The sequence below is a fragment of the Haemorhous mexicanus genome, chromosome 19, assembly GCF_027477595.1.
Source record: "Haemorhous mexicanus isolate bHaeMex1 chromosome 19, bHaeMex1.pri, whole genome shotgun sequence".
NCBI lineage: Eukaryota > Metazoa > Chordata > Aves > Passeriformes > Fringillidae > Haemorhous > Haemorhous mexicanus.
In genome coordinates this window covers 12,181,258-12,205,452 of record NC_082359.1, presented here as the reverse complement: position 1 = coordinate 12,205,452, position 24,195 = coordinate 12,181,258, and the positions used below count along the sequence as shown (strand labels likewise).

The window sequence follows — 24,195 nt, the reverse complement described above, 5'->3', positions numbered from 1 at the left end:
ATCTTCTGGGAGTGCTCCATTCATCTTGAAACATCCCTGTGACCTCGGCTTCGTTTGGATCTGGTTTCACAAGGGTTCCACTCTCTTGGCACGGAGGCGAGCTGCAGTGAATGGATCATGTTTGGGAGGGGAGAGCAGCCCTTGCCCAGCAATAGCTGGGATGTTTGCTGCCTGTGCACCACGGCTGATCCCCCTCTGGGATCCCAGGCACTTTGCTCTGAGCCAGTTAAGGTGACAACGTGGAGGACACGGATCTTGGAAGCAAAGGGGAATTTCACAGCCCTGCAGAGGTGCTGGCCAAGAGGAGTGTTAGCTGATCGCCTCCATCCCCTGCACAGTGTGCTCCTAAACTCCACCCCAACAGTCTCCTGCTGAGCCCCAAATCTGCTTTGCTTGTCCTAGAGGAGACCTTAAGAGCTTCCAGCTCTTCCACAGGGTTGGAAGGAGCAGGGAGGTGAGAGCTGAGGAGCATCTCTGGCAGCAGGGCCAGCTCTCTGCCCAGCGTGTTGCTGGAGAGGAGGGGGGTCTGGCTGGTGGGGTGTAGTGGCAGCACTCAGCGCCCCGAGGGGCACTGTGCCCTCAGCTCCCACCAGCATCCTCTCTCCTCTGCACAGGGGCCTCTCCTGTCACCAGGGGCAGTCTGCAGTTACCCAGGTTGATAATGCTCCAACTGAGAGCTGTTCCTCACCTCCCACCAGGAGGAGGCATCTGGAGCAGCCAGTTTCTAAACAGGAGGTGTCCTAGTGAGGATGGGGAAGGTGATCACATGTTGCAGTGTCCTTATCTGTGCAGAGAGATGTGCTTGAGGAGGAAGAGTTGGGTCTTCTCAGGCACAGCAGGGAAGCAAAGCAGCACTGGGCAGGCTGGAGTCAGCAGCTTCTTGGAAGGGTTGGCCATGACTTCTCCCAGGAACCAGCATCTGGCTGTAAATTAAAACAGCAGCCCTTGAGACCTGGCCTCCCTGGGTCAAGGGTTGGAGTTGGAGCAGTGACATCCCAGGTGACAGGGAGGACTCAGACTGATGGTACAATTGAAAGGGGGTGGCCAGAACATCTCTTCATCCCACAGGATGGACCTGTGCCAGGGGATCACCAGCAGCTCAGCCAAAGGGACAGTCCCGGCATTTGAGCAGAACACAGCACAAATGAGACATCACATTGGCCTCTCTGTTGCAAATACTTAAGGAAACCAGTGTGCCCAGTCTGTCCTGTCCTGGTGTGCAGCTGGGGCTTTGGATGAACTTTGTGCTCCATAGGATGGAGTAAAGGCATCAGATTATGTCCCAAGGTGTTGCAGTAAGGAATGACAGCCTCATTTCAGTGACATGTGAAACCTCCTGGAACAATTCCTGTGGAAGGGAAACATGATGTCTCCCTCTGCCCACCTTTTCAGGAAGCTTTGCAAAGCTGGCCCACTTCCCTCACAGTTGGGAGGGGGCTTCAGGAAGCTGGGAGGGGGGCCAGCATTCCCTGTGCCACCACTGCTTTGACTTGTTTCTAATCATGGTCAGGAGCTGTTTCACTCAAGTCAGACATTTCCACACAGGATCTTGAAGCCTTTTATTCCAAAATGAAAGATTAATTGTTTCCTGGCTGACAGCGATAGCCTCTTTCAGCGTTTAATTTACAATTACTCCAGCAATAAAGCTGTCTAGTGCTTGCTTTTGAATTCTCCTCTTCCTCCTCCTGTCCTTTTCCTTGGGAACATCTGTCCCCTGCAGTCCCTGTGGGCTGGTGGTGCTGACCAACTGTTCTGTGTGCTTTCCCCAAAGAACCTGGAGAAGCAGATGCGCCAGCTCGCCGTCATCCCGCCCATGCTCTACGATGCCGACCAGCAGCGCATCAAATTCATCAACATGAACGGCCTCATGGATGACCCCATGAAGGTCTACAAGGACAGGCAGGTGATGAACATGTGGAGCGAGCAGGAGAAGGAGACCTTCCGGGAAAAGTGAGTGTGCAGCCCCCCGAGCTCTGTCTGTGCAGCCCTCGGGGAGCGTGGGTAGGATCCCTGCAGGGTTTCAGCTGCTGCTAAGGCAGGAATATCCCAAGTGCTTGGCTGGTCCCCCACAGACACATCCCGAGTTGCTGTGTTACCTGGGAACCTGGTGATGCTTCTGCACAGAAACTCGAGGCCTTGCTCTGTGGGTGGGGTTTTCCTGCCCCTGTGGAAAGCTGCTGCTCGTGGCAGGGTGGGAACAGGAAGTTTTTCAGCTTTTGCATTCCCTGTTGTATCAGCCAGTTTAAAGGTAACACCAAGGGAATCCAACACTTGATACACATTGCCTTTCTGGATTTTCATGCTGTCCTTTGGGCACTGTGTGTCCAGGGGATTTTTGGGGCTGTCAGCATCCAAGCCCCTTATGTAGACCCCCTCAGGCTGCATCTTCCAGCTGGTGCCTGTCTCTCAGTGCTCCATCCTGCTGTCTGCAGGATTTGCCACCGGCTGCTGTTTCCATGGATGCGTTCCCACATCACACACGTGCAGACTCTGCTGTGGTGCTTTCTCCTGTTTGCAAGCAGTGCTTGAGAACAGCTTGGCTCTATCAAGGGAGATCACTTGGGGAGTCACTGATTCCTTCCCTGGGTACCACTGTGCTGTCCACCAAGATGTGGGTGCTCAGCTTGGTCTCACATCCAGACTCCCCTGTATCCCATAGCCCAGCAGGGACCCAGGTGTGTTTGCATGGAGGACTGGAGTCTCCTTGGTGCCCCCAGTGTGCTGTGAAAACAGAGCTGGAGTTCAGATTCCAGTGGGATGAGCTCTGCTGGAGCTTCCTGCTGTGGACCTGAGGGACATGGAGGTGCATGGATGCACCAGGACCACGTTGTTCTGAGCAGCAGCCCCACTTAGTCTGGCCTCTGGACAATCAGGGGATGGCTCCAGGGACTTCCAGCCATGCTGGAAGCCTCTCTGTGTCCAGGATCATTCCTCCTCCCCTCTGCTTGTCAGGACTCCTGTTTTCAGCTGAAATAATTAATTGCCAAGATGGACCGAAAAAGAACAAAACAAGCAAACCAGCTCCAAGCCTTTGATAGAGGAGAATCCTCATTGCTAATTAACCTTAAAATGTGCCACTCCAAACAGCAAGGCTTGCCACAAATGACGCAAAGGCTAATTACTTGGTCTTTAATGGCAGGGCTGTGCCTGGCTAATGGGGCTGGAAGAATCCACACCCAGTGTGTGCATCCTGCAGTGCACGGTGCATTCTGTGTCATCACTGTGGGTGATGCAGAGCTCGGGGCAGAAATACAGCAGGGTTTCAGGGCTCTCACAAAGCTCATTTGGAGAGATTGGTACTCAGGAGCTGTAAGGAGGGTGTAGGGAGCCCTGCCCCAGCTCTTCCACAACCTGGTGTGCTGGTAGCCCAGCTGCCTGCTGTGTGCTGCAGCTTCTGGCCTGGGTTTTTGAGGTGAACTGGAGTTGTGTCATCTGTGATCGTGACCTAGAGCTGGCCTCCTGCTGAGACCAGGAAAACTTGGTTCAACCTTTTGTTCAGCCCAGTTGGCAGGGCTCTTGGAGTAAACAGGCAGGCACTGCAAGGCTGACAAGCTCCAGGTCTGAACTATTTTAGCTGTCAGAACATAACCACGAGGAAGAACCTGATTTGATTTGCTTCTGGGCAGGATTTCAGGTCTCTGCTGAGAGCCCATTGCTGGCCTACTCCCAGGGAAGCTGTGGTTTGCTGGTGAAGGAGCAGGGTGCTGCTCAGGCATTGAGGCTGTGTGGTGCTGGGCAGTGTGAAAATGCAGCATCCATCTCATTATGGGGAGGTGGTCTGGCCCATGGAAAAGAGTGGATTGTTATCTGCATTGCCCCAGGAGTGTGTTAGCATCATTGTAAACCCCGTCCTGTGGTCAGCCCTGGGTTTGTGCTGTGTGCAGAGTGAGGAGCCAGCTCTGGCTCTGTGCCCTCACCCCAGGTTGTCTGAGCAGCCCATCTGGTTCGCTTTCTTCCTTTTTTCTTTTTTGTCCCCCCCCAGCATTTCTGGTTTCTTTTTTGTTCTGCTGACCAGGTATGGTGACAGGGATCTTGCAGTGCCACCCAGACCATATGGGAGTTCTGCATCAAGAATGGCGTCAGTGTGGGTGACAACATGTCCTGCTGCCATGCCTGGAGTTGGTCAGACCCTCCCTGAGTTCAGCTCAGTGCCTTGACTCCAAGTTTAGCATTAGGACAGAGCAGCAAAAGCAGGAGAGAGCTGTGCCAGTTGCCCCAGGGAAGTCACTGGCAGGGCTGGAGACATGAACTCCTCACCATGTCCTGCCCATGTTCCTCCCACACCGCAGCTCTCCCACCTTTTGCCTCCGATCCATTTCCCCAGGGCACAGAGCTGTCATTTCCTGGGAGCTGGCAGAGGTGCACGTGCTGAACATGGCTCACCCTGCCTGCTCAGCTCCCCAGGGCACAGCCCGTGCTGGTGGCCGCCTCTCCTGTCACAAAGCCACCTCTGACTGGGCTGTCCGTGCCTTGGCAGTGCATTGGTTAACTGTGCTGCCAGCAGCAGCACCTCCCACCAAGGGCTGGCAGCCAGGCACAGGGATTTGTTGGAGGAGGCATCTCTGCTAGTGGGGACAGCTTCCCCTGAGCAGGCAGTGTACCCTCCCGGGCTGCCAGAGCCAGGGGGGAGCTTGCTGACAGCTCCTCCACTTGCTGGGCATGAGGTGGCATTCGTGGGAGCTGCTGTGCCACTGGGGATCTCTTGAGCAACTCAGCAATGTGGCAGCTCTGTGCTTCCTCCCAGGGTTTGGGTTTCCCTTCCTGTCCTTTGCAGCTGCTCCCAGCAGCCCAGCAGAGCTTGGGGTCCTGCTCAGCGCCGGGGCCACCCATGGCCATGATGTGGGGTGTGATGGCAATTCCTCAACCTTTCCTTGCCAGATCCTGAGGTCTTTGCCAGGTGTGCCTGTCCTCTGTGCCTGCTCTTGGTACAGGCTTGGATGGCCATGGGATTGAGCAGGGTGATGAGCAGCTCTCCAGCACTTCCAGCCCCCTTTCTCTCTCCCACCCCATGATGAACATTTGCACATCGAAGCTCCCAACCCGCCCAGCCCCACTGGGCTAAATTTAAAGTTCCTGTCTTTCTGGGAAGCTGAGCAGCAGACAAATACTTTCTCAAAGCCCAGAGCCCCTCTGGGAGATGGCCTTGCTGCTCTGGGCATGCAGGGCATGGCAGCCCAGCTGTGAGGGGGTCAGAGCCAACACCCAGAGTAACCCTCTCCCTCTCGCTCTGCAGGTTCATGCAGCACCCGAAGAACTTCGGTCTGATCGCCTCTTTCCTGGACAGGAAGGTAAGCCTGGCTGTAACCTGAATTGTGCTGCCTCTCCTCCCATCCCTTGGCTCTTGGTGCTGGAGCTGCCAGCAGATGCTGAGCACCTGTGGGTGGTGGTGGCTCCAGGCCCCGGGCAGGGTCCAGACGGGCTCCCTGCAGGGACAGGGCTGAGTCAGCTGCGGGGAGCTTGGAGCCCGAGGTGCGAACGCAGCCAGCCTGGCGCGGGGGCGGCGCAGCCACCCCGTGATCTGCCTGGGAGCTGCTTCCCAGCATCTCCCGGAGGCATTTTGCACCAGCCAGGCTGTCACACGGGGGGTGGGCGCCCAGCTGCCCAGCACTAAGTGGAGGGGGTCTCTTTGTTCAGGGAGAGAGAGGTTTTTGAGGGTGGACTGAGTCCCATTTCATCCAGCCGTTCTGGTGGGTGTCCTGAAAGCACACACAGCTCCCCTTGGTGTCTAGGAAAAGTTGTTCACAGGAACTGCCTGACCTTTCCCAGACCTCGTGTGATGTGCTGCTTGGAAGTTTTGTTTTTGCTGTTAATTGGGCTGATGGAAGAAAGGTTTGAGGAAAAGACCTGAGGGAGGAGTGAGTCTCTTGTCCCATTCTGAGCAAGGCCAGGTGCCTTCCATGGGACAGGCCATATGGGCAGATCCTGGACAGACCCAGCCTGAAAACAGCTATGTCCATCACTTGAATACTTTCCTGAGCAAGAAACATTTGAAAGCTGCTGCTTCTCTGGTCCTTTTAGTTATTTGCCACCTGGCCACCTCATGCAGAGTCTTACAGACCCAGTGTCCACTCACTCTGAAGGAACCACTCTGCTCTCAGGGGGTGGCCTGCAGACGTCACTTCCAGCCTAAATTATTCTCTGATTCCTCATAACTCAGACTGGGGAATAATTTGTAAGACCTCGACCTTCCTGTCCAAAGCAACAAGGAAGGCCAGCAGCCTCCTCATGCTGCTGCTGTTGCTGTAAGATCCCAAGATCCTCATCCTTTTTGCACTCAATAAAGCTGAAAGTGGTGGGACTTGGATGATGCTCACAATCCAGTCTGTGTTCCAAGCTGTAAAATGTCTTCTAATTTTATTTGTACTCGTTTGTAAATCAGGCTGTAATTATGATACAGAACACATCCATTATCCTGTTGGAGAGAGATGCAAAGTATGGCTCAATGTAATGAATTAATAGATTTTTAAATTGCATTATAAAAAAATAGTGATCTTAGCCCTTGGAACAGATGACTGTAAGTTTTTGTGTTCGCGTGTGTGTGTGTATAATCAGGGCTAAATTAGAAAGAGATCCAATTAACACTTTAAAAGTTGCAATCTGTTTTTGCAAATGGTTCCACTCCTTGCAGAGGGATGGGGTGAGCACAGCCCCCGGGCACACACAGCTGCCCCAAGCTCCTGAGGACTCATGGCATGATGGATCTGTGGGATAATTTTTCTCCATGAAGCCACCGATCCTGAATGTGAAGGTGTAGCTCAAGGCTGGCATTCAGGTGCCCACCCTGTTCAGCACAGGGCTTCTCCCAGCCTGGCACACTTTGTGCTGTTCAGGAGCAGGATATGTGCTGGCTGTGACTCCTTGTTTTCCTGAGGTGTCCAGTCTGTGGTGCTGTTTGTGGAGCCAGCCACTGGAGTTGGGATGGCAGCTCCTGAGCGCTGGGATCTCACTTTGGCCACAGCGAAGTCGCGCGCTCGAGCCAGCGAGCTTAGCGGCTGGAAGTAACAGCAGCTGACAGTGCTGTGGCAGGTTGTGCCTCCTGTAACCTCACAGAGGCTGACAGGCAGCTCCTTCTGCCTCTGGTTGCCTCGGTCATCTGGGGTCAGCCCTGCTTTGCCTCCAGCACGGGGTGATCTGTGCTCAGCACCCTATCTCTGTCCCTGCACGCCTGTGGGACCGCCCTACTCTGTCCTTGGAAGGGCTGAGCCTTTTTACTAGGACAGCACTGTCCCCTTCTTCAGCTGCACTGGAAGCCTTAGGGAGAGAGGTGTGGGGAAGCTGTTGGGCTGCAGGTCTTCAGGAGCAGCAGGAGACCTGGTGATGGCCGGTTCTAAACGCTGCTCCTGGAAGGCTGTGCCCCACCAGCAGCACACAAGGCCAGGACCTCCTGATCCCTGACATGCCCGTGTCATTGCAGACGGTGGCTGACTGTGTCCTCTATTACTACCTGACCAAGAAGAATGAGAATTACAAGAACCTCGTGAGGAGGAATTACCGGCGGCGTGGGAAGAGCCAGGTAAGGGCTGGAGGAGCGCGTGGAAGCGTCATCTGTCAGGCTGGGCAAGGAGCTGCAGCACTTTCTCTGAGCCCCCCGAGTGGTGCTTTGCCCCCTCCTCACATGGAGATACAGCTTGCAGGCTGTGGTGGGTTGTGTTTGTGCTCTTTCAGAACGTGCTGTTTAATGGTAGTTGGTGTTTGTCCATCCCCATGCCAAGGCCACAGTGTCTTTAAAAAAAACCAAACAAATCCAAGATGCTTTAAAAAGGGGATGGAGTGACTGTGGAAAACCTGGCTGTGTGTCAGTAGCATGGGGTTCCCATGCAGCCTGAACTCTGTGCAAGAACCAGGTGGGGTCTGTGTGTCTCATTCCTCTGGAGATGGCAGCTGTGGTGACAATGGTGACAGGGCTCGTGGGAGCTGGGTGGGGCTCCTGCTTTGCAGAACCTGCCAAGGCTCTTCCTATAGGTAAAGATGTGGGAGGAAAATGACTTGGGTGGGAATGACTTCTGGTGACACCTGAGCAGAAGCATATAAATCAATCTGAAGTGCCAAAGGGTGTCCAAGATCCCCGTGGGGGTCTCTGTGGGGCTGGCAGATGTGGCACTAAAGCTAGTGGAGACCCTTAAGCCTTTGTTTAAGGGCAGAGCAGATTCCAGGGCACTGTGAGGTGCCTGGGGGCAGGTGACTGAGTCATTACCATGGCCAAGATACAGATCTAGACATGACCTTGGCAGTGTTGCTGCTGATACCATGATACCCAGGAACAGATAAGTGCTAGCCTTTTGGGAAGGTGCCTTATCCCCATGAATGCTTTCAGCCAGAGGCAGGTCCTGCTGGTGGATCCCCAGGTCCATGAAGTGAGTGATTATTCATGTCACAAGGAGAGTGAGGCAACCACAAAGGGACTGTCTCCCTAGATAATGTGGGAATAAGGATGGAAAAACTGGCCTGGCCCGTGACACCACTGACATCAGCAGATCTTCACGCTGCATGGCCATAAAAAGCAGCACTTGGGCCTAGATCCTGATTGGGAAGCAGATAGGTAGCCTCACTCCAATTTGATTTCTGCAGCATTAAGACATCAGAATAGCTAGCACATGACAAATGTCATGGACAGGGCCCAATTTTCCCTTTTTTTTTTCAGAGACGTTAGAGATGGATAAAGCCCTATTAGATTATCCAGTCCCTCTCCCAGCAAACACAGGGTGGTTCCCTCCAGTACATTTTTATAGTGTTTACCATGGTCTGTTTTGTTAGATCACAGCAACTAGAACATGAGGCCACATTTGTTTCTTGTTAGCGGTGGAGACATTTAGCACAGCTCATTCTGGTTTCAGTGTTAAATTGAGCAAATGTGGAGAGTGAGAGGCTTTGCTCTGCATCTGCCTACCTACCCCAGCAGCCACAGACCTGCCCCTCCTGCACCCAGCAGGGACTGTTTGTGTTTTGGGGTTTGAAATTACCCAAAGCATCGCTAGCTGCAGAATTTCCCACGATGCTTTAAAGCCACATGATCCAGCCTGAGCAGTGGAGACGTGTGCTGCCCTTTGGAGCCTTGCTCAGTGCCAGCCTTCAGAAGCAGGGACTTGCTTCATCGTCTCTAGGACTGTTTTTGCAAGTAGGAAAGGCACCAAAGGGAACAATTTGCACCTCCCCTGGAGCAGACCTCAGCCAGAACGCCGTGATTTTGAAAGAGGAGCCCCCCTGAGTCTGGGAGGAAGCGACACAGGGAATATTTCCCATTGCTGTTGGATGCTCAGGTGGAAGGTGGGATGTTCAGACAAGCTTTAAGAGCCAAGGACTGGCTGCATGATTCACAGTAGGAGAGAGGTGCAGAACAGCAGCTGCTGCATTCAGCCTGGAGCAGCTCTCCCACGGAGATCTTGGGGGTTTTAAAATTCACATTTTGTGCTGTGATACCTCTAGTATTTGCATCCATTTCCTGCAAGACTGCATGAGGGGAGTGCTGGAAGAGCCTGTGTGGAGGCTTGGGAAGGGCATACTGCTGCTGAGGGGCTGGGTCTGTGCTGCAGAGGAAGGCTCTTCTGGGGAGAGACTCGTTTTAGGGTGGCATTTTAAGGTAATAAAGGGATAAATATGTTGTTAAAGCTGGTGGGAGCAGTGAAACATCCCCTTTGCACCTCTTCATGAGCCAGGGTCTCCCCTGGGTGTGATGCTGATGGGATCTGCTTCCACACACCAGAGTGGGTCAGTGTGTGACTGCACAGACCATCATGGGAGAGGTCAGATACTGGCTGGGATGGAGGGATGCTCCTGGTGGCATTTTGCTTAGTGAGTCTTTTCAGAAGCAGCTCAAATTCTGCTTGTGCTGCAGGAGTGCTCATTTGGGAGTAACCTGTTCCAAAGGCTCAGCCAGTGCCCTGCTTGTTCCCAAGGGATCCTGGATTGTTTGGAACCCTGTGCAAGCCTCTCATTCTGTTTTCCATGTGGCCTGGTGAGGAGTGGGGACTGAGGAGCAGCAGCACTGGGCTGACCTGGCACTGCCAGCTCTGCATTACCTGCCCAGTCTCAGCAACCAGAGATGGTGACAGGATGAAGGACAGAGGACACACAGGGATGGGCAGTGTGCAGGGAGGAGACGGAATTGTGGACAGCCTTCCTGCAGCACATGGAGGCATGGCATCATGTTCCCAGCATTGCCCATGCTCTGAGCACATATTTTCCTGCTGGTAAAGGTTCAAGTAGTTAAACACCAAAAGCTGAGCTTTAATTAATTTTGAGGAGGGGAGGAGAGGTTGGTTTTTTGTATCAGATGAGAGGAGAGCGGATGAGATCTGATACAAAGAGCATTTCAAGTGGCTCTATGCTGCTTTCTTGCTCCTTTTCTCACAGAGAGGTTGGTGGTCTTATTTGCTCTTGGAGGCTGCAGGGAGCTTGAGAGCAAAGGGGAGATAATTACACAGAGAAAAAAGCTTCTCTGTGTCAAGACTATCTTTGTGGCCTACTTATTAAAAGTCCATTAAAAAATAAGAATCCCACTGCTGCCTGGCTGATGGTCCCCTGGCAAAGGATATTCCTCATAAAGCTGCTACTTACTGCTAAAAATCTCCTGCCAAGAGCAGAGACTTCACATGATTCCACTTCCAGTTTGTCAGAAAACGGAGCAGCCACCCACTCCAAGGCAGGATGCTCCAGCACTCTGCCTTCCGTGGCGCTGCTCAGTGGAAGTACCACATCCAGTGGGTCATGGTGCATGATACTGAGGCTCCTGAGAGTAAGATATTTCTAAAATAATCCTGTGTTTGTGTATGAAAAGGCAATATAACCCTGTGAGGGGGGGAATTGATGGGAACAGAAATAGCTTCCTCATTGTTTCGCACTGAAAAACAAGAAAAGAATTTGTGCCATGGTAAAATAGTCCGATCCAATAGTCAGTGTACAGTGATAAGCATAAATTTGCATGAGCTTGTAATGACAAACCCTTGTGTAGATGTGTCCATACAACTCAGGTCTGTGGCAGCCGCTCTTCAGGGTATTTCAGGGTCTCTCTGTGAAACCTCTAAATTCCATAGCAGGGACGCTGAAATTGACCGTGTGCCTCATTCTTTGGGAAGCTGTTTTGCTGGGCTGTGGGAACACAAGTGTTGGGCTGAAACTGGGCTGGAAGGAAAGTGACTCTACTTCAACATAATTATTCCATTTGGAGTGTAAGATTTTTTATTCCAGGGTAAATTTGCATTGCTTTTGGAGTAACATTGCCCTTGTGGTAGTGGAGCAGCTGCAGCATGCCAGATACTTCTTGGGGGGGAAAGTGTATTCCTTGGGGGGGAAAAGCCATCATCTCCCACGCATTGCTGTGATGGGCAGGTGGGCAACCATTCCACTGGGCAAAGCTGTCCATGGGTCAGTCTGTCAGTGGGTTCAGTCGGCAGCAGGACCACGGGCGGCTGGAGGAGCCGCCTGCCCGCCCTGGGGATGACTCAGAGGGGGATGAAGTCATGGTGGAGGGACGCAGCCGCCGGACAGAGCGTCATGCCAGCCCCTCGCAGCGCTGTCAGCGCTCACGTACTCCCCGGCCAGCCGTGTGTTAGTGCCGACACTTTCGAGGACTCACTCGTGGCCCCGGGGGAGTGGAGCCGCCCCGACCCCCCTTCCTCCGCCGAGAGCGCTGCCAGAGCCGTGCCGGCAGGGCGGGGACCCACGGTGTGACCTGGCCGGGCCAGTGCTGTCCCCCGCCAGGCCAGACAGCCTTTCCCAGGCCCACCCTCTTCCCTGTCCCCTGCCAAAACCCAAATCGAATTATCCGTCCCGCCGTCTGTCCCGCCCTCCCCAAACACAAACCATTCCCCTCACCAACGAGGATAAACAGCCCCAACCCAGATTTTTATAAACAGCCCGCTCACTTTTTTGGCAGAAGCACCGTCCCAGCAGGATCTGGCCAGGTTTGATATCACATAGGTCCTGGAGAATTAGGAAAAACCTGGCCAAGCAGGTTTCCCTGGCCACCAGCAGCCCTGTCACACTAGCAGGGGCTGGCAGGGTTTGGGATTCCAGATGGTGCCTGCCCACGATGCCAGGGCTCCCTGCACCCTGTCCCCAGTGCAGGAGCAGATCTGCTGCCGTGCTCCAGCCTTGCCATGCCCGTGCCTCTCCTCCCTCCCCAGGGATCAGATCCAGAGCTCAGCAAACTGTTCTAACTCTGTAAATTGTGCAAGTGCTCCCACTCCAGTAACCACAGCAGCTAATGAGAGGAATGATACTTGTTTCTGGGAACCATTTGATCTTCATCAGTCCAGGGAGCAGCTCCTCATTAGTGATAAAGGGTTTGACAACTTCTCTTCCAGGCGCAGGGATATACTTGTCACAAAATCCTGGTTTAGTCATGCAGCACATCATACAGACACAGCCCTGGATGTGGCCAGTAAACTTTGTGCCACAAATACCAAGAAATTATTCTGCAGGCACTTAAAATCTGTGCTGACTGGAGTGTTTTATTATCTGTGGATGAGCGGGGCGGTCTGTGAGGGAGGTTGCCTGGTTGGGAATGATGCCAGGGATGTCAGTATTGGGGCATGGGTTCATCTTCTGCCAGTGGAATGTCACTGCTGGGATGTAAAAGGGCTTGAATTTGGCTCATTTTCTGGACAAATCTGCAGTGTGATAGGGCTGCTGATGGCCTGGGAAATCAGGCTGAGGCTACAGGACCAATGAGAAGTGAGCTTGGTTAGACCCTGTGGTCCTGGTCCTGCTCAAGTGTGGCCTCACAGGAAGAAACACCTTACAGAGTGTTTGTCCCCTGGGTGCTCAGTGCAGGCTGTCACTCTAAACCTGTGGTCACCAGGGAGGTTTATGTTGGGATGCCTGCCCAGCAGGTGGTTGAGGTGTGACAAACAGGGATGCTCAAGTTGAGATTGATTCTGTAACCCCACCTTGGCACCTGTTCTTTCAGTCTGGACTCCTGTTGCTCCCTCAGGTGTGCCCTGTAAGGTCCATCATTCCTGTTCCCCCATCACAAGGGTGCAGCAGCTTTCCCACAACCCTGCCACCCCTCCAGGCAGCACAATCGGGCAAACACAATGGAAACTTGCATTCCTGAAATCCCAGCTGCACTTTTGGGGGTGATTTAATGAGAACGACATGGCCATATTTGGGAAAAGAATCAGAGGATGCATTGCCACAGGAGGGCGGCTGCTTGGTCCCCAGGTCCCCATGTGGGCTGGTGACAGTGCAGGGACAGCAGGGAGGGTTGTGGGCTCAGAGCAGGGACAGGCATCAGCAGGCAGGGACACGCAGCCACTGGCACAGGCTGCTGATGGACCCTTTGGCTCTCACAGCTGGGCTCTTCTGTGCTGCTTGATCACATCTGCAGGTAGCAGTAACAAAAGAGTCGCTTGGGTGAGGTCACCCCCCCTTCCAGGTGGCCCCCAGGTTTGGACTGGTGTTTCTCCAGCAGCAGGTGGATGTGTCCTCACAGCGAGTGCTCCTCCACACCCCTGCCCACGTGAGTACTCCTCGGGGCAGGGTCTGGGATCCAGGCTGGGCTTTGCTGATCCCAGCGAGGGACCTGCAGCGTCTTCACTGCAGGACACAGGAGCGGTTGGATTTTGGGATGAGTTGTTTTATCTGTTGTTGTGATCCAGGTTTGACTAGGAATGGATGGGAAATAGGTCATGTCATTGCTAAATTGCTTCCTAAAGCAGGCACAGCTGAATATCCCAGAAATCTACTTCTACAAGGATACAGGGCTTGCTTTGCCCCTGGTTGTTTGTGGTGTGTGTGGATGCTGCTCTGCATCCCACAAACTGCTGACCTGGCACCTTCCTCTGTTGGCAGGGCTTGGAGAGGGGTCAGCGTGTGGCTGGGGGCTGTGAGCAGGGGGGAGCAGGGCAAAGCAAAGCACAGGGAAGAGAAAACACGTGTTCCCTGCCTGGGACAGAGCAGGGGCTCATCTCCACTGCTTCCAAACTGCTCTCTTCCCTTCGGGTCATTTTTCCCTTCGCAAGCAATCAAATCACTTTTCTAAAAACTCAGCAGCGACCCAGAAAAGAAACATTTCCTCTTATGGAAAAGCCCTCAGTGGTGCAAGGAAGGATCTGGTGAGCAGGGTCCTGTAAAAATCACTTCAGTGATTCCATGGTATCACAGAGCGAGTGGTGGGAAGGTGGCAGTGCCAGCTGTGCTGGGCTGAGCTGCACAGGGCCCTGCCTGGGCTCTTCCTGGTGCCCAGCAGGCTCCCAGTGCTGCCAAAGATGAGCCCACACTCAGGTGAGTGCACCTGGGCATGCTTGTCCTCTGGTCTGGCAAGTGATGCAGGGTCCAGCATGACTCCAGTCCCATTGCCAGCTCCTCTTTTTGCCCCTGATGTGCTGCATGCCCCCAGGACCCTGCTTGCTCCAGGGCCAGCAGCCTGGGAGATGGCCCAGGGCTTTGCCATGGCATGGCAGGGCAGCCTGGCTGCAGCTGTGAGCGCTTTGCTGCTGGCACTGGCTGTGTTTTGTGGCCTGTGGTGCCCAAGAGCTGTGCTGGTGAGTGTGCACAGGGCCTGTCCACGTCTCCTGGGACACTGGGCACAGCCTCGGTGTTCCCCATCCCTGCCATGTGCTGACTGTGTTGCAGAGGTGGCCGTTTGCTGGTAGAGGAGCAGCCCAGCTCAAAGCTGTCACAGTTTGAGCTGCTCTTAGTGATCCCCATGCTCTCTATCATTCTTATGAAATCTGAGCCCGGCCCTTTGATTTTTTTTTTTTTTTTTTAAACTTGCTTCCACAGCCAACAGCATCAAACCCAGCCCTGGGACACAAGCAATCAAAGCTGTGTTGCCGGCAGACATTCCTCTTCCTCCCCTTGTTGTTTTGGCAGCGGCTTGTTTTGCTTTGTGGTTTCTCCCAGGAGCGGAGGGTGCCGCGCGCGGCCGTGAGAAGCCAGGCTGCGTGGCGGTGGGTGGCAGCCAGGCCTGAGGCGTTCCAGACCACTGGAGCAGGGGCTCCAGGCCCTGCCAGTCGGTTACATGACACACAAATGTGTTTCTGAGCCATCCTCCCCGTGCTGTGTATCCAGCCTGCCTCGGGAGGTGGTAGGGACGTGTGGGGAGCAGTGTTTGCAGTGGCTGTATCAGAGCTGGGTGCTTCTGCCTCTGCTGTGGCTTGACAAGGAAGGAAACTCCGTGGGCACTTTGGGTGCCTGGGTAGTGTGGTGGCTAACAGGAAGGCTGGTGCTGAGGGTGCTCTGTGGCCAAGTCCCTGCCCTGGCTCACAGTGATGTGGTCTGCCAGAGGCAGAGATTGAAAGCAGGTGGAAAGACAGATGTAGGTGGCAGAGAGAGGATGCTCCCAAGCTACAGCTGCATGGTGCCAGCCCTGTCCCCGGTAAAGATGCCCTGCAGAGATTCTGTAGGGCTGGGGATGGGGGTAAGAGCCAAGTGCCAAGTCCCACTGGCTGTGCTGCAGGGAGCATCCTGCCCCGTGGTGCCAGTTTTGGACCCTGTGGGATGTTCAGGGTGATGCCAGCAGACACCCATGTGTGCCCACGGCCATGGCAGCTGTGCTGGGGCTCCTGGAGAAGCAGCAAAGCAAACCCCAGGCGTTCCTGGCCAGCGTAGCGTTGGCCTTTTGTCTTCAGCTTATCTCGAGCTGGTTTTAATTTGCAACTCCCTGATTGCGTGCAGTGACCTTGGCCTGAGCCTGCTCTGCAGCTGAGTGCCCCAGAGAACATCATAAATGCCATTGATCTGAAGTCACACGCTGGAGGAGCGAAGAGCTGGTGCCCTGCACATGGGAGAGGCAGCACAGCCGAGTGGGTGCTCCCAGCTGCCAGAGGGTATGGGGCTCACACTGGTGGGATGCAGCTCCCTCCAAAGTCCCTGTCAAGACAGAGTCTGGTGTGACATGCCGGGGAGAGGGTTGGCACAAGTCCCTGCGCTGCCGCAGTGAGACTGTGGCAAGGGTGCAGAGCCGCCTTTAAACAAAAACCTGGAGCTCGCTGCCTGCAGTAGCTGGGAATGAGCTTGAGTGGCACCAAAACCATGTGCCTTGCAGCTCAGCCTGGCATGCACAGCTCCCTCTGCACCAGGGTGCACAGGCTTGCTCCCTCCTGATTTAAGGAACCAACAGGAGCTGGTGGTTCCATGTCCTGTAAGAGCCCAGGGCACTGTAATGATGGCAGGGGATGTGATGCATCCAAATGGCATCCCCCATGATGCTGGCAACCAAATGGCATCCCCCATGCAGCCAGTCTGGCCTTGAAAGCTGGTGTGGGAGAGAGGAGATACCTGCCCCAGGGGCTCTTGGGCTTGGGGACAGGCTCTCTCTCGGTGCCACCACCATGACCCGGTTCCCCACTAGCATATCCAGCAGCAAGTGGTGTAGTTGGCGTGGCAGGAGCTGGTAGTTCTGATTCAGGAACTGGACTGCCAGCGATGAGCTCATCCCTGCTGGCAAAAGTGGTGTTTTGGTGCATGTTTTGAGGGTGCTGTGGCACAAGGAGTGAGGGGGGGCTGGGGCAGGGCGTGAGTGCCTCAGTTGCAAGGTGCACGGTCCAGTGGTTAACGCTGGGATGTCCTGTGGGCAGCAAGGGAGGTCCCCTGTTCCTGGTCCCCTGCCACAGCCTGGGGCATCTCGCCACAAAGGGGATGGGGAAGGCAGCGGCAATCGTTTTCCGGAGGCTTGCAAGTTTGGAAAATAAATAGCCCTGCACTGTAGGTTAAGCTTGGCATCCTGGCAGATTAATCACGCAGGCTGCAGCCAGCACTGAGAGCCCCGGTGACGAGAGCTGTGGTTTATAGATGATGATTCATCGCTCGACTTAGAGCGACCACGTTATTCCAGCAGATTGCAAAATCATAAGAGGAATGTTGTGGTTAGTTTACGGCTTAACTATGCAAATCGTCAGGAAGCCTTCAGAGCCGGAGAACGTAAGGCACAGCGCGCCCGGATGGCTGGGCGGTGAGCAGGGGCCGGGAGCTGGCGCTGGGGCTGTCGGGGACCGGCCGCTCGCGGGAGCCGGGGAGCGGGGAGGTGAGTGATGAGTGATTTGGGGGAGATGAGGGGCCGGAGCTCCCGGGGAGCGTGCGAGCGGGGCGCTTCAGAGGCGAGGGACGCGCCGCCGGCTGCCAAGGGCTTTCTGGCCGCTTTCAGCCTCTCCGTGCCACAGGCTCAGGCGTCTCCGGCGGGGCTGGGGAGGGCGAAGGTGGGGAGCTGCTTCCCCCACCTCCTCCTGCCCTCCGTCCCGCTTCCAGGAGCAGGCAGTGCCTCGGCAGAGGAAGTAAACAGAGTGGGAGGAGCTGCACCTCTTCCTCGCCAGGGCTTTCTCCCGGCGAGTCCCGCTGTCAGGACCCGCGCAAGTTGGTTCTCAGCAGGGTCAGCCCGTCCGTGTCCGGCTCCTACCTGGAAGCCGCTGCGCCCCCAAAGTGCGCTTGGAGACGAAGCTTTATGGTAGCGGAGCTCGAGGTGCCGTGCCCGGAGGAGCCGGCCAGGCCGGGCGAGCCGTGCCAGCCGAGCGGGAGCCGGGCGCTGCGGGAGCGCCATGTGTGCCTGCGGCGGGCCCCGGCCCCGGAACGCGCTGTTCCCGGGAGAGCTGGCAGCGCTCTGCGCCGCTCCAGCTGCTCCGGGGCCGGCGGGACTTTGGGGCAGAGGTGAGCAGGTGTTTGTAATTACGGAGCTGCTCGGGCCGGAGCGCAGGGAGCGGAGGAGGCCGCCTGTCCCTCTGGACTCGGGGCAGGGTCGGCCTCTCGCTCACGCGTCCCGCGTCCGATTTTGTCCTGGGGCCTTTTTAAATAAACAGGATGCGTCGGCAGCAAAAACAAGCAGCAGCGATGCTGAGGCGGAGGAAGGGCGGTCCGGGGTTAGAGCGTCTGACCTGGGAGGGAGGGACAGCCCTGCCCTCTGCCACAGGCATCTTCCCTGGCCTCAGGCACATCCCTTCACCCTCTTGTGCAAGGTGGGGAGCACGTACCTGGTTTACCTCTGGGAAATGGCGTGCCTCATCCCCAGGATGGCAGAGATGTAGGTGGAGAGAGGTTTAAGTTTAAGCTAGCCGGGAGCTGAGCAGTTTTGGTGCTGGCCTTTGGGGGTTCTGCTAAGGGCTGACCCACCTGCCAGTCCACCTCTAGCCGGGGCGGTGTGAATCAGAGGGAAACATCAGCTGGTAATTGGGGAAGCATTTCCTGGCCCGTCACGCTTTGGGATGGCGTCCCGTCCCTTGAATCATCCAGAGCTGGTCCGTGTCCAGCACTAAGAATAGCCTCCCCACACACGGCGGGGGCAGCGTGCCGGGAGGGGGAACCGGCCGGCTCAGGGGCTCCCGGCGCTGCCTTCCCACCACTGTGCCATGGCATGGTCTGGTTCCGATGCCAGTCTGAGGTCTGGGGTAGAGCACGTGGCGAGGATGGGCTGGGGCAGCTGCCATGGTCCATCACTGGGGGATGGTCCCATCTGTGCGTGCCATTGGTGGCTGAGCTCTGAAATGGCTTCGTTCAGCACCCCGGGGTGCCCGCTCCCCACCCAGGGCTGGGTGCTCAGTACAGACCCACAGCTTCCAGCCCAGCATGTACCCCTGGGTGTGATGTAAGGGGGACATCCATGAGCAGAGGCATTTCCTGGGGTGTTTGGCAGGTGCCCCGCTCTGCAGCCAAGCTCTAGTACAGGAGATAAGCCATCACTGTGGGCTTGCCAGGGTTCAGATCAGCATTTGGCTGGGAGCCTTTCCTCAGATGAGGACATGAGCGCAGCCTTGGGTGGAGGTGGGTCAGTTTTCCCACCATGGCCTGATAGTGATGATGCTGCCCATTTTATGTATTTCACCTGGCTGACAGGTGAGACCTGACCTGTCTGTCCTGCTGGGTGCAGGGTGCTTATCCCACCTGGCTCTCACTCCTGGCATCGGGCACCCGGCTGTGGCCAGAGCAGGGCAATCACTAGAGGGCAACCTTGGATTGAGATGTGCCTCTGCACTGGGAGAAGCCTTGATTTGATATCCTACCAGGCTGGGCTTGAAACGTTCAGGAGGAGGGGGATGTGGCCCACTGAAGCCAGCCCAGTGTGGTTTACCCATCCTGATCATGCTAAAGTTGGGCAGATGCCTCTGCAGGGAAGGACCTGTGTTGCTGCATGAGCCACCAAGGCCACTCTTATCTCTCCCTGCCTTCCTGCTCCTGTGTTTGCAGGCTGGTACAAGGAGCTCCTTGGCATCACTGCCATGCCAGGGGGAAAAGCTGTGATGGCTGCCCAGGCTGGCAGCCCCCTACTTCAGACAAGTGTAGAAACAGGATAAGATGATGCTGAACCTTTCTTGGATGCTCACTCCATCCTGAAGCTGGGGCAGGAACTTGTGTGATCACAGCTGGGTTTAAATCTGAAGGAGAGCTGGGATTTCTGGGATGCAGGATTTCCCCCATCCCTCAAAATAAAATATTTTCAATTGGGTGGTAGAAATACTGGGAATCTCATGGGGGCTCCCCTCCCTTGCCAAAGCCTTTGGTGAGGGGAATGCAGATGGGTGGTGATGGCCAGGGCTGGGGCTGAGCCTGTCCTGCTGCCTGCCCAGCCCTTGGAGGTCACAGCCCTCACCACAGGGGTGTCAGTCTGGGCTGAACCCGTGCTCAGGGTTCACCATGGAGTGACTCAGAGTCAGAGAGTTCAGGGCAGTGCTGGGGAAATGCACATGATGGATGCCCTTTGCTCCTCTGCAGCCAGTGCAGGTTTCCCCACCTTCTGTTCCAGCTTGTCCTCTGCCTTCCTTCTCCCCCACTTTGGGGGCTGACAGGAGCAGTGCCCAGTAACGGGGATGACACTTCCCTTGGTCGCTTGCTGCATGAGACAGCCTGCTCCCCAAGCCTTAGTGATCTGTGGACTTTGGAAAATCATAAGCAACTGAGTGCTCATTCCAACTGTTCCCTGACTCCCTCTCCCCTGGGACCTCCCAGCCTTGCATCCCACGGAGCAATTCCCAGAGCAGCAGGAGTGTGAGCTGATGCATTACAGTTGTGTTCTGCACGTGTGCAGAGGTGCTCCAGGGGCTGGCCAAGCGTGCCAGGATCCTGATGGCACAGCTGCCTCCCCCTGTACAAGGAGGAACTGAAAGTCAGTGGGGTTTCAGTGATGGCTGTGCATGGGTTTTAAGGAATTTTGTTCAACCAGGGCCTGAAGGAATCAGCAGTTTTCTCATTTAACTGCCCCATTTGACAGCTCAATGCTTCTGATTTTATCACCAGTCCATGGGGTCAAAAAGCTCTGCTTGCACCCAGTGCTGCTGCTGCAGGATGCCCATGTTTGAAGCAGCCTCCCAGATCTGCAGAGTGGGATCAGGCCAGTCCTGCTGGCTCAAGAGATGTGAGGACACCTCATCAGTACTTGCTGTATGGCTGTGTGCCAGCCAGTGCAGCCACCTTCTGCTGATAAATCCATTTTAAGGCAATTTTACTCCCCATTACATCACCAAACCCTTTCCCAAGGGGGTGGTGGAAGCCCTGCAGGCTGGGCAGGGGCTGGGTGAGCCCGGGTGGGTTTCCTGGAGCAAGCAGCCTTGCATTAGCCAGGAGCAGGATGGTTTAATAAATCATTTCCGTCTCTAATTTCTACTTCTCTATTCAACGCCTCTCGTTTGCTGGTCACCAGAGGGAAGGGAGGTCAGGGGAACCAGGCCTCCCCAGCAACCTCCTTCCTGCAGCTGTTGAAACAAAATCCAGAACTATAATAATCACTGTGTCCCTCCCTGGGGTGCCACGGTGCCTTCAGTCTGAGCAGCAGCGTTGGGGTGGTTGGGCTCACGGCCTCTGCTGAAGGTGCCAGGTGGTAAAGAGAGGGCAGAGAGGGCACCTTCCCTGCTTGGTGCTACAGAGCCACAAACATTCCCCATGGGCTGTGTCAGGCACTTGGGAAAAGATCAGAAGTGTTGATATTGCTGAGCCTCGGGGTGTCACTGGTGCCCTGTCTCCTTCATGCTCCAGCAAAATGCATCCACTGGCTGCAAATCACCAAGCCAGAACAGGAGGGTAGTTCTCACCTCCCTGCCTTACCCCCACATCAGATCCTTGCTTGTTGCCTGACCCCAGGGGAGCAGCTGGGGCTGTCCCACCTCCTAAAATAGGAGCCAGAGTGCAGCTGCCATGCCTGATCTTGAGCTACCTCTAATCTTCCTGGAAAGGAGATCTCTCTGCCCCTGTGGCCTCCAGCAGTGCCCTGCCTGCACCCTCTGCCTGCAGCTCTTTCCTCTTGGCCACTCGCCCCCAGCATTGTTTCACAGCAGTTGTTTGGGTTGGCCCAGGTGCTGCCCTGTGTTCACCTCAGCGCTGAGGGCTTGGTTTATTTTATGTCCTTTGTTTTGCAGCAGCAGCAAATGCCCCGGAGCAGCCAAGAAGAGAAAGATGAAAAAGAGAAAGAAAAAGAGAAGGAGGGAGAGAAGGAGGAAGACAAGCAGGAAACAGAAAATGACAAAGAAGAACTGACAAAGTAAGGACAACCCTCCCTGCCTGGCTCCAGTGGGCTGGGGCTGCAGTGGTGGAATGTGGTGATGGGATGCAGCATAGTCCAGGGCTGCCTGACCCCATGCAGGACTGTGTGTGCCCACCTCACCTCCTCTGCAGGGAGGGAAAGGCAGATCCTCCTCCTCATTCCTCTTCCCTGCTGCTCCCAAACTGGGAAAGCAACACGATATGGGGTTTTTTATATCAACCCAATCAATCTGCAAAGCTCCTGTGATCCTCCAGCTTGTTCTGTTGTTATGAGAGCCTCTGGGAGCCAGAGGAGCAATATGGGGGCAGCGGAGCACGGCACTTCACCTTTGGTGTTATTGATGTCAACGTGAGCACTCCCAGATGAAGAGTTCCAGCCAGCCCTGCCTCCCTCACACCGAGCATCAGCGCCGTGGCAGGGGAAGGTTGGCACGCAGACCGCTCGCTATCTGTAATGGGCTTAATACTTGGTTTAAAAGAACATCTGGCTTCATTATATCTAGGCTGCAAAGACATTTACCAGCAGGTCCCTTTCAGGAAGATAAATGAGGAGGAGGCAGGGATGAATTTGAATGGTCTGGTATTAAACCTGTCTCCGTCAGGTCTCTGCGTGCACTTGGTGGTGGAGCTGCAGCCAGCTGCAGAAAGAAAACCCCACCACAAATCACCCCACTGCCAATTCCAGCCAGGAAAAGAGCCTGCGTCTGCAAAAAAACTGCAGACCTGCCCCCCTAAAAAACCAACAACAAAAAGAAAAATCCCCAGACACGTGCAGAGAAATAATTGCTTGACCTAAAAATCAGACCAACCAAACAACTTTTTTTTTTTTTCCCCCTTCTCTCCCTGTTTTTGCAGGGACAAGAACGACGACACGTCCGGAGAAGACAACGATGAGAAGGAAACGATCACCTCCAAGGGCCGCAAAACCGCCAACAGCCAGGGCCGGCGCAAGGGCCGCATCACCCGCTCCATGGCCAACGAGGCCAACAACGAGGAGGCAGCCACGCCACAGCAGAGCGCCGAGCTGGGTAGGTGGCAGGGGACAAGGGGACCCTGCCCTGGGCTGGGCTTTTGGGGTATCCGTTGTGCTGGGATGGGACGTCAGCCTGCTCTGCTCTCCGCTGGCAGAAGAGGGGTTTCCTTTGTGAAATCCTTCTTTCTGGGGAGTAGCAATGGTGTTTGTCTCTGTCACGTGAATTGCTTGGTGTGGTTCACCAGGATAAGTGGGGGCATTTGCGAGCCTGGGCTTTCCTGGCTGAGTGTTCATGCATTTTATGGCCTCAGAGGGAAAGTGCTGCAAAAGACAAAAAGGGAAGCCTTCAGTTTTAGCAGTGCTTTGGCAAGGCTTGCATTCCTCCTGCACTTTGAGCTGATGCCCTTTGCGGCTACTCTGGCTTTCCAGTCCCCTTGACCTCTGCATGGGACCGTGCTCTGCCCTCCCAGGCTTGCCTGGGTCTCTGCCACTTCTACCTGCTCTGTTTTCAAATTTGTCTGGAGCCTGAGCAGCTGCAGCCTGTGGGATCGCTCCTCCTTGGCCTTGGGCATTGGGCTGGTCCCTTTCCATCCGTGCCTGATACAGCAAAGGGTCTGCCTGTACCATGGCATCCAGGCACTGCACCAGGCCACAGCATGGCCATAGCCCTGCCATGTTGCCGTGCTGGCCTTGGGCTAGATGGGATTCATGGCAGCATCCACAGCCCCACACTGGGCACGTCTGCCTCTGGCACCTGCAGCATCACTAGTTGCCACCCCAAGGAGCTGGTTCATGTATTGACTTACAGAAACCAATGCATCGAGGAATTTGGCTAATTTTCCTATATTATCTACTCTGTCAAAGTACAGAATTATTGCTGTGCTACCTAAGGCAGGTAAAAATAAAAGCAGGGTGACTCCTCTCGGATTCCTTGCTCTGCAGTTTCTTGCTTGTGCTGTTCCATGTGCCATAAATCACGCGGAGGTGTTTCGCCTCCCTGTTCTCTGCTGACAACTGGCTGAAGCCTTGATTGCGAGCGCTCTGTTTTCATACAGGCGATATAAATAGTCCCCAGCACAACAGAGCCCTGCTCTCTCCCTCCAACTTGTTCAGCAATGCTGCAGAGAAGCAGCAGATAATGCCAGTAACTTAGATGGGATTTTTTTATCCTGGTATCTCAGAGTCCTTGATAAACTTCACTGCGAACACAGAGGAAAGCCTTTAGACCGTGTTAAATTGGGAAAAAGGAATGGATCAATTCCAGTGACATATCTGAGCAATTGATTTCACTTTATGTCTCTCCAATAGCGCTTTAATTTAGGTTGGCTAAGAAAGTTATTGCATTTTAAATACCAATTGAACATTAAAAACCAGCACAAAACCGTATTGTGGTTTAACTGCAGCGTGCCGGAGCTCCCTGTGGGCATCTGTTTCATAACTTCACAACCTCAGGCGATGCCATTAATCAAACCAAACGGGCCATTTCTGTGACATTTCTGTACCATACAATAACAGGCATCACCAGCTGAGCCAAGGGCCTGCACGGCGTTGGGGACGCTCGCTTTTACGTAAACAAGCACTGTGGCCCTGGCTGTGCCTGCTGCCAGGGGGAAGCAGTGAGGTATCAATTTCCCTCCCTCTTGGCTGGTGTCCCAGGGGCGACACGGTTCTGGGGGAGGCAGTGACCTGTGCTGTCTTCCGGGAGGTGACACCTGCAGTCGTGCTCAGCCGGCTCTGAAGGAGATTCTTCTGCCCACTGCTGTGGGCATTGGAACTCACGCTGTCCTCCCACAGGGTCTCAGCTTCTTGTAGAGCTTCTTCGA

General features: G+C 54.9%; 1 protein-coding gene across 21 annotated transcripts in view; it reads left to right on the top strand.

Annotated features, from left to right (window-relative positions):
- NCOR2 (nuclear receptor corepressor 2) overlaps positions 1–24,195 on the top strand; it is a 226,570-nt gene that overhangs the window by 149,327 nt on the left and 53,048 nt on the right. For 18 of the 21 annotated variants that reach the window (XM_059863546.1, XM_059863545.1, XM_059863534.1 and 15 more), the window contains 5 exons: positions 1,772–1,950; positions 5,234–5,288; positions 7,415–7,513; positions 21,276–21,397; positions 22,255–22,427. In XM_059863546.1, the coding sequence (XP_059719529.1) occupies positions 1,772–1,950; positions 5,234–5,288; positions 7,415–7,513; positions 21,276–21,397; positions 22,255–22,427 (628 nt within the window). Of the gene's footprint in view, positions 1–1,771; positions 1,951–5,233; positions 5,289–7,414; positions 7,514–16,806; positions 16,864–21,275; positions 21,398–22,254; positions 22,428–24,195 lie in introns of those variants that run through there. The other 3 variants (XM_059863535.1, XM_059863528.1, XM_059863540.1) reach the window with 2 other exon arrangements.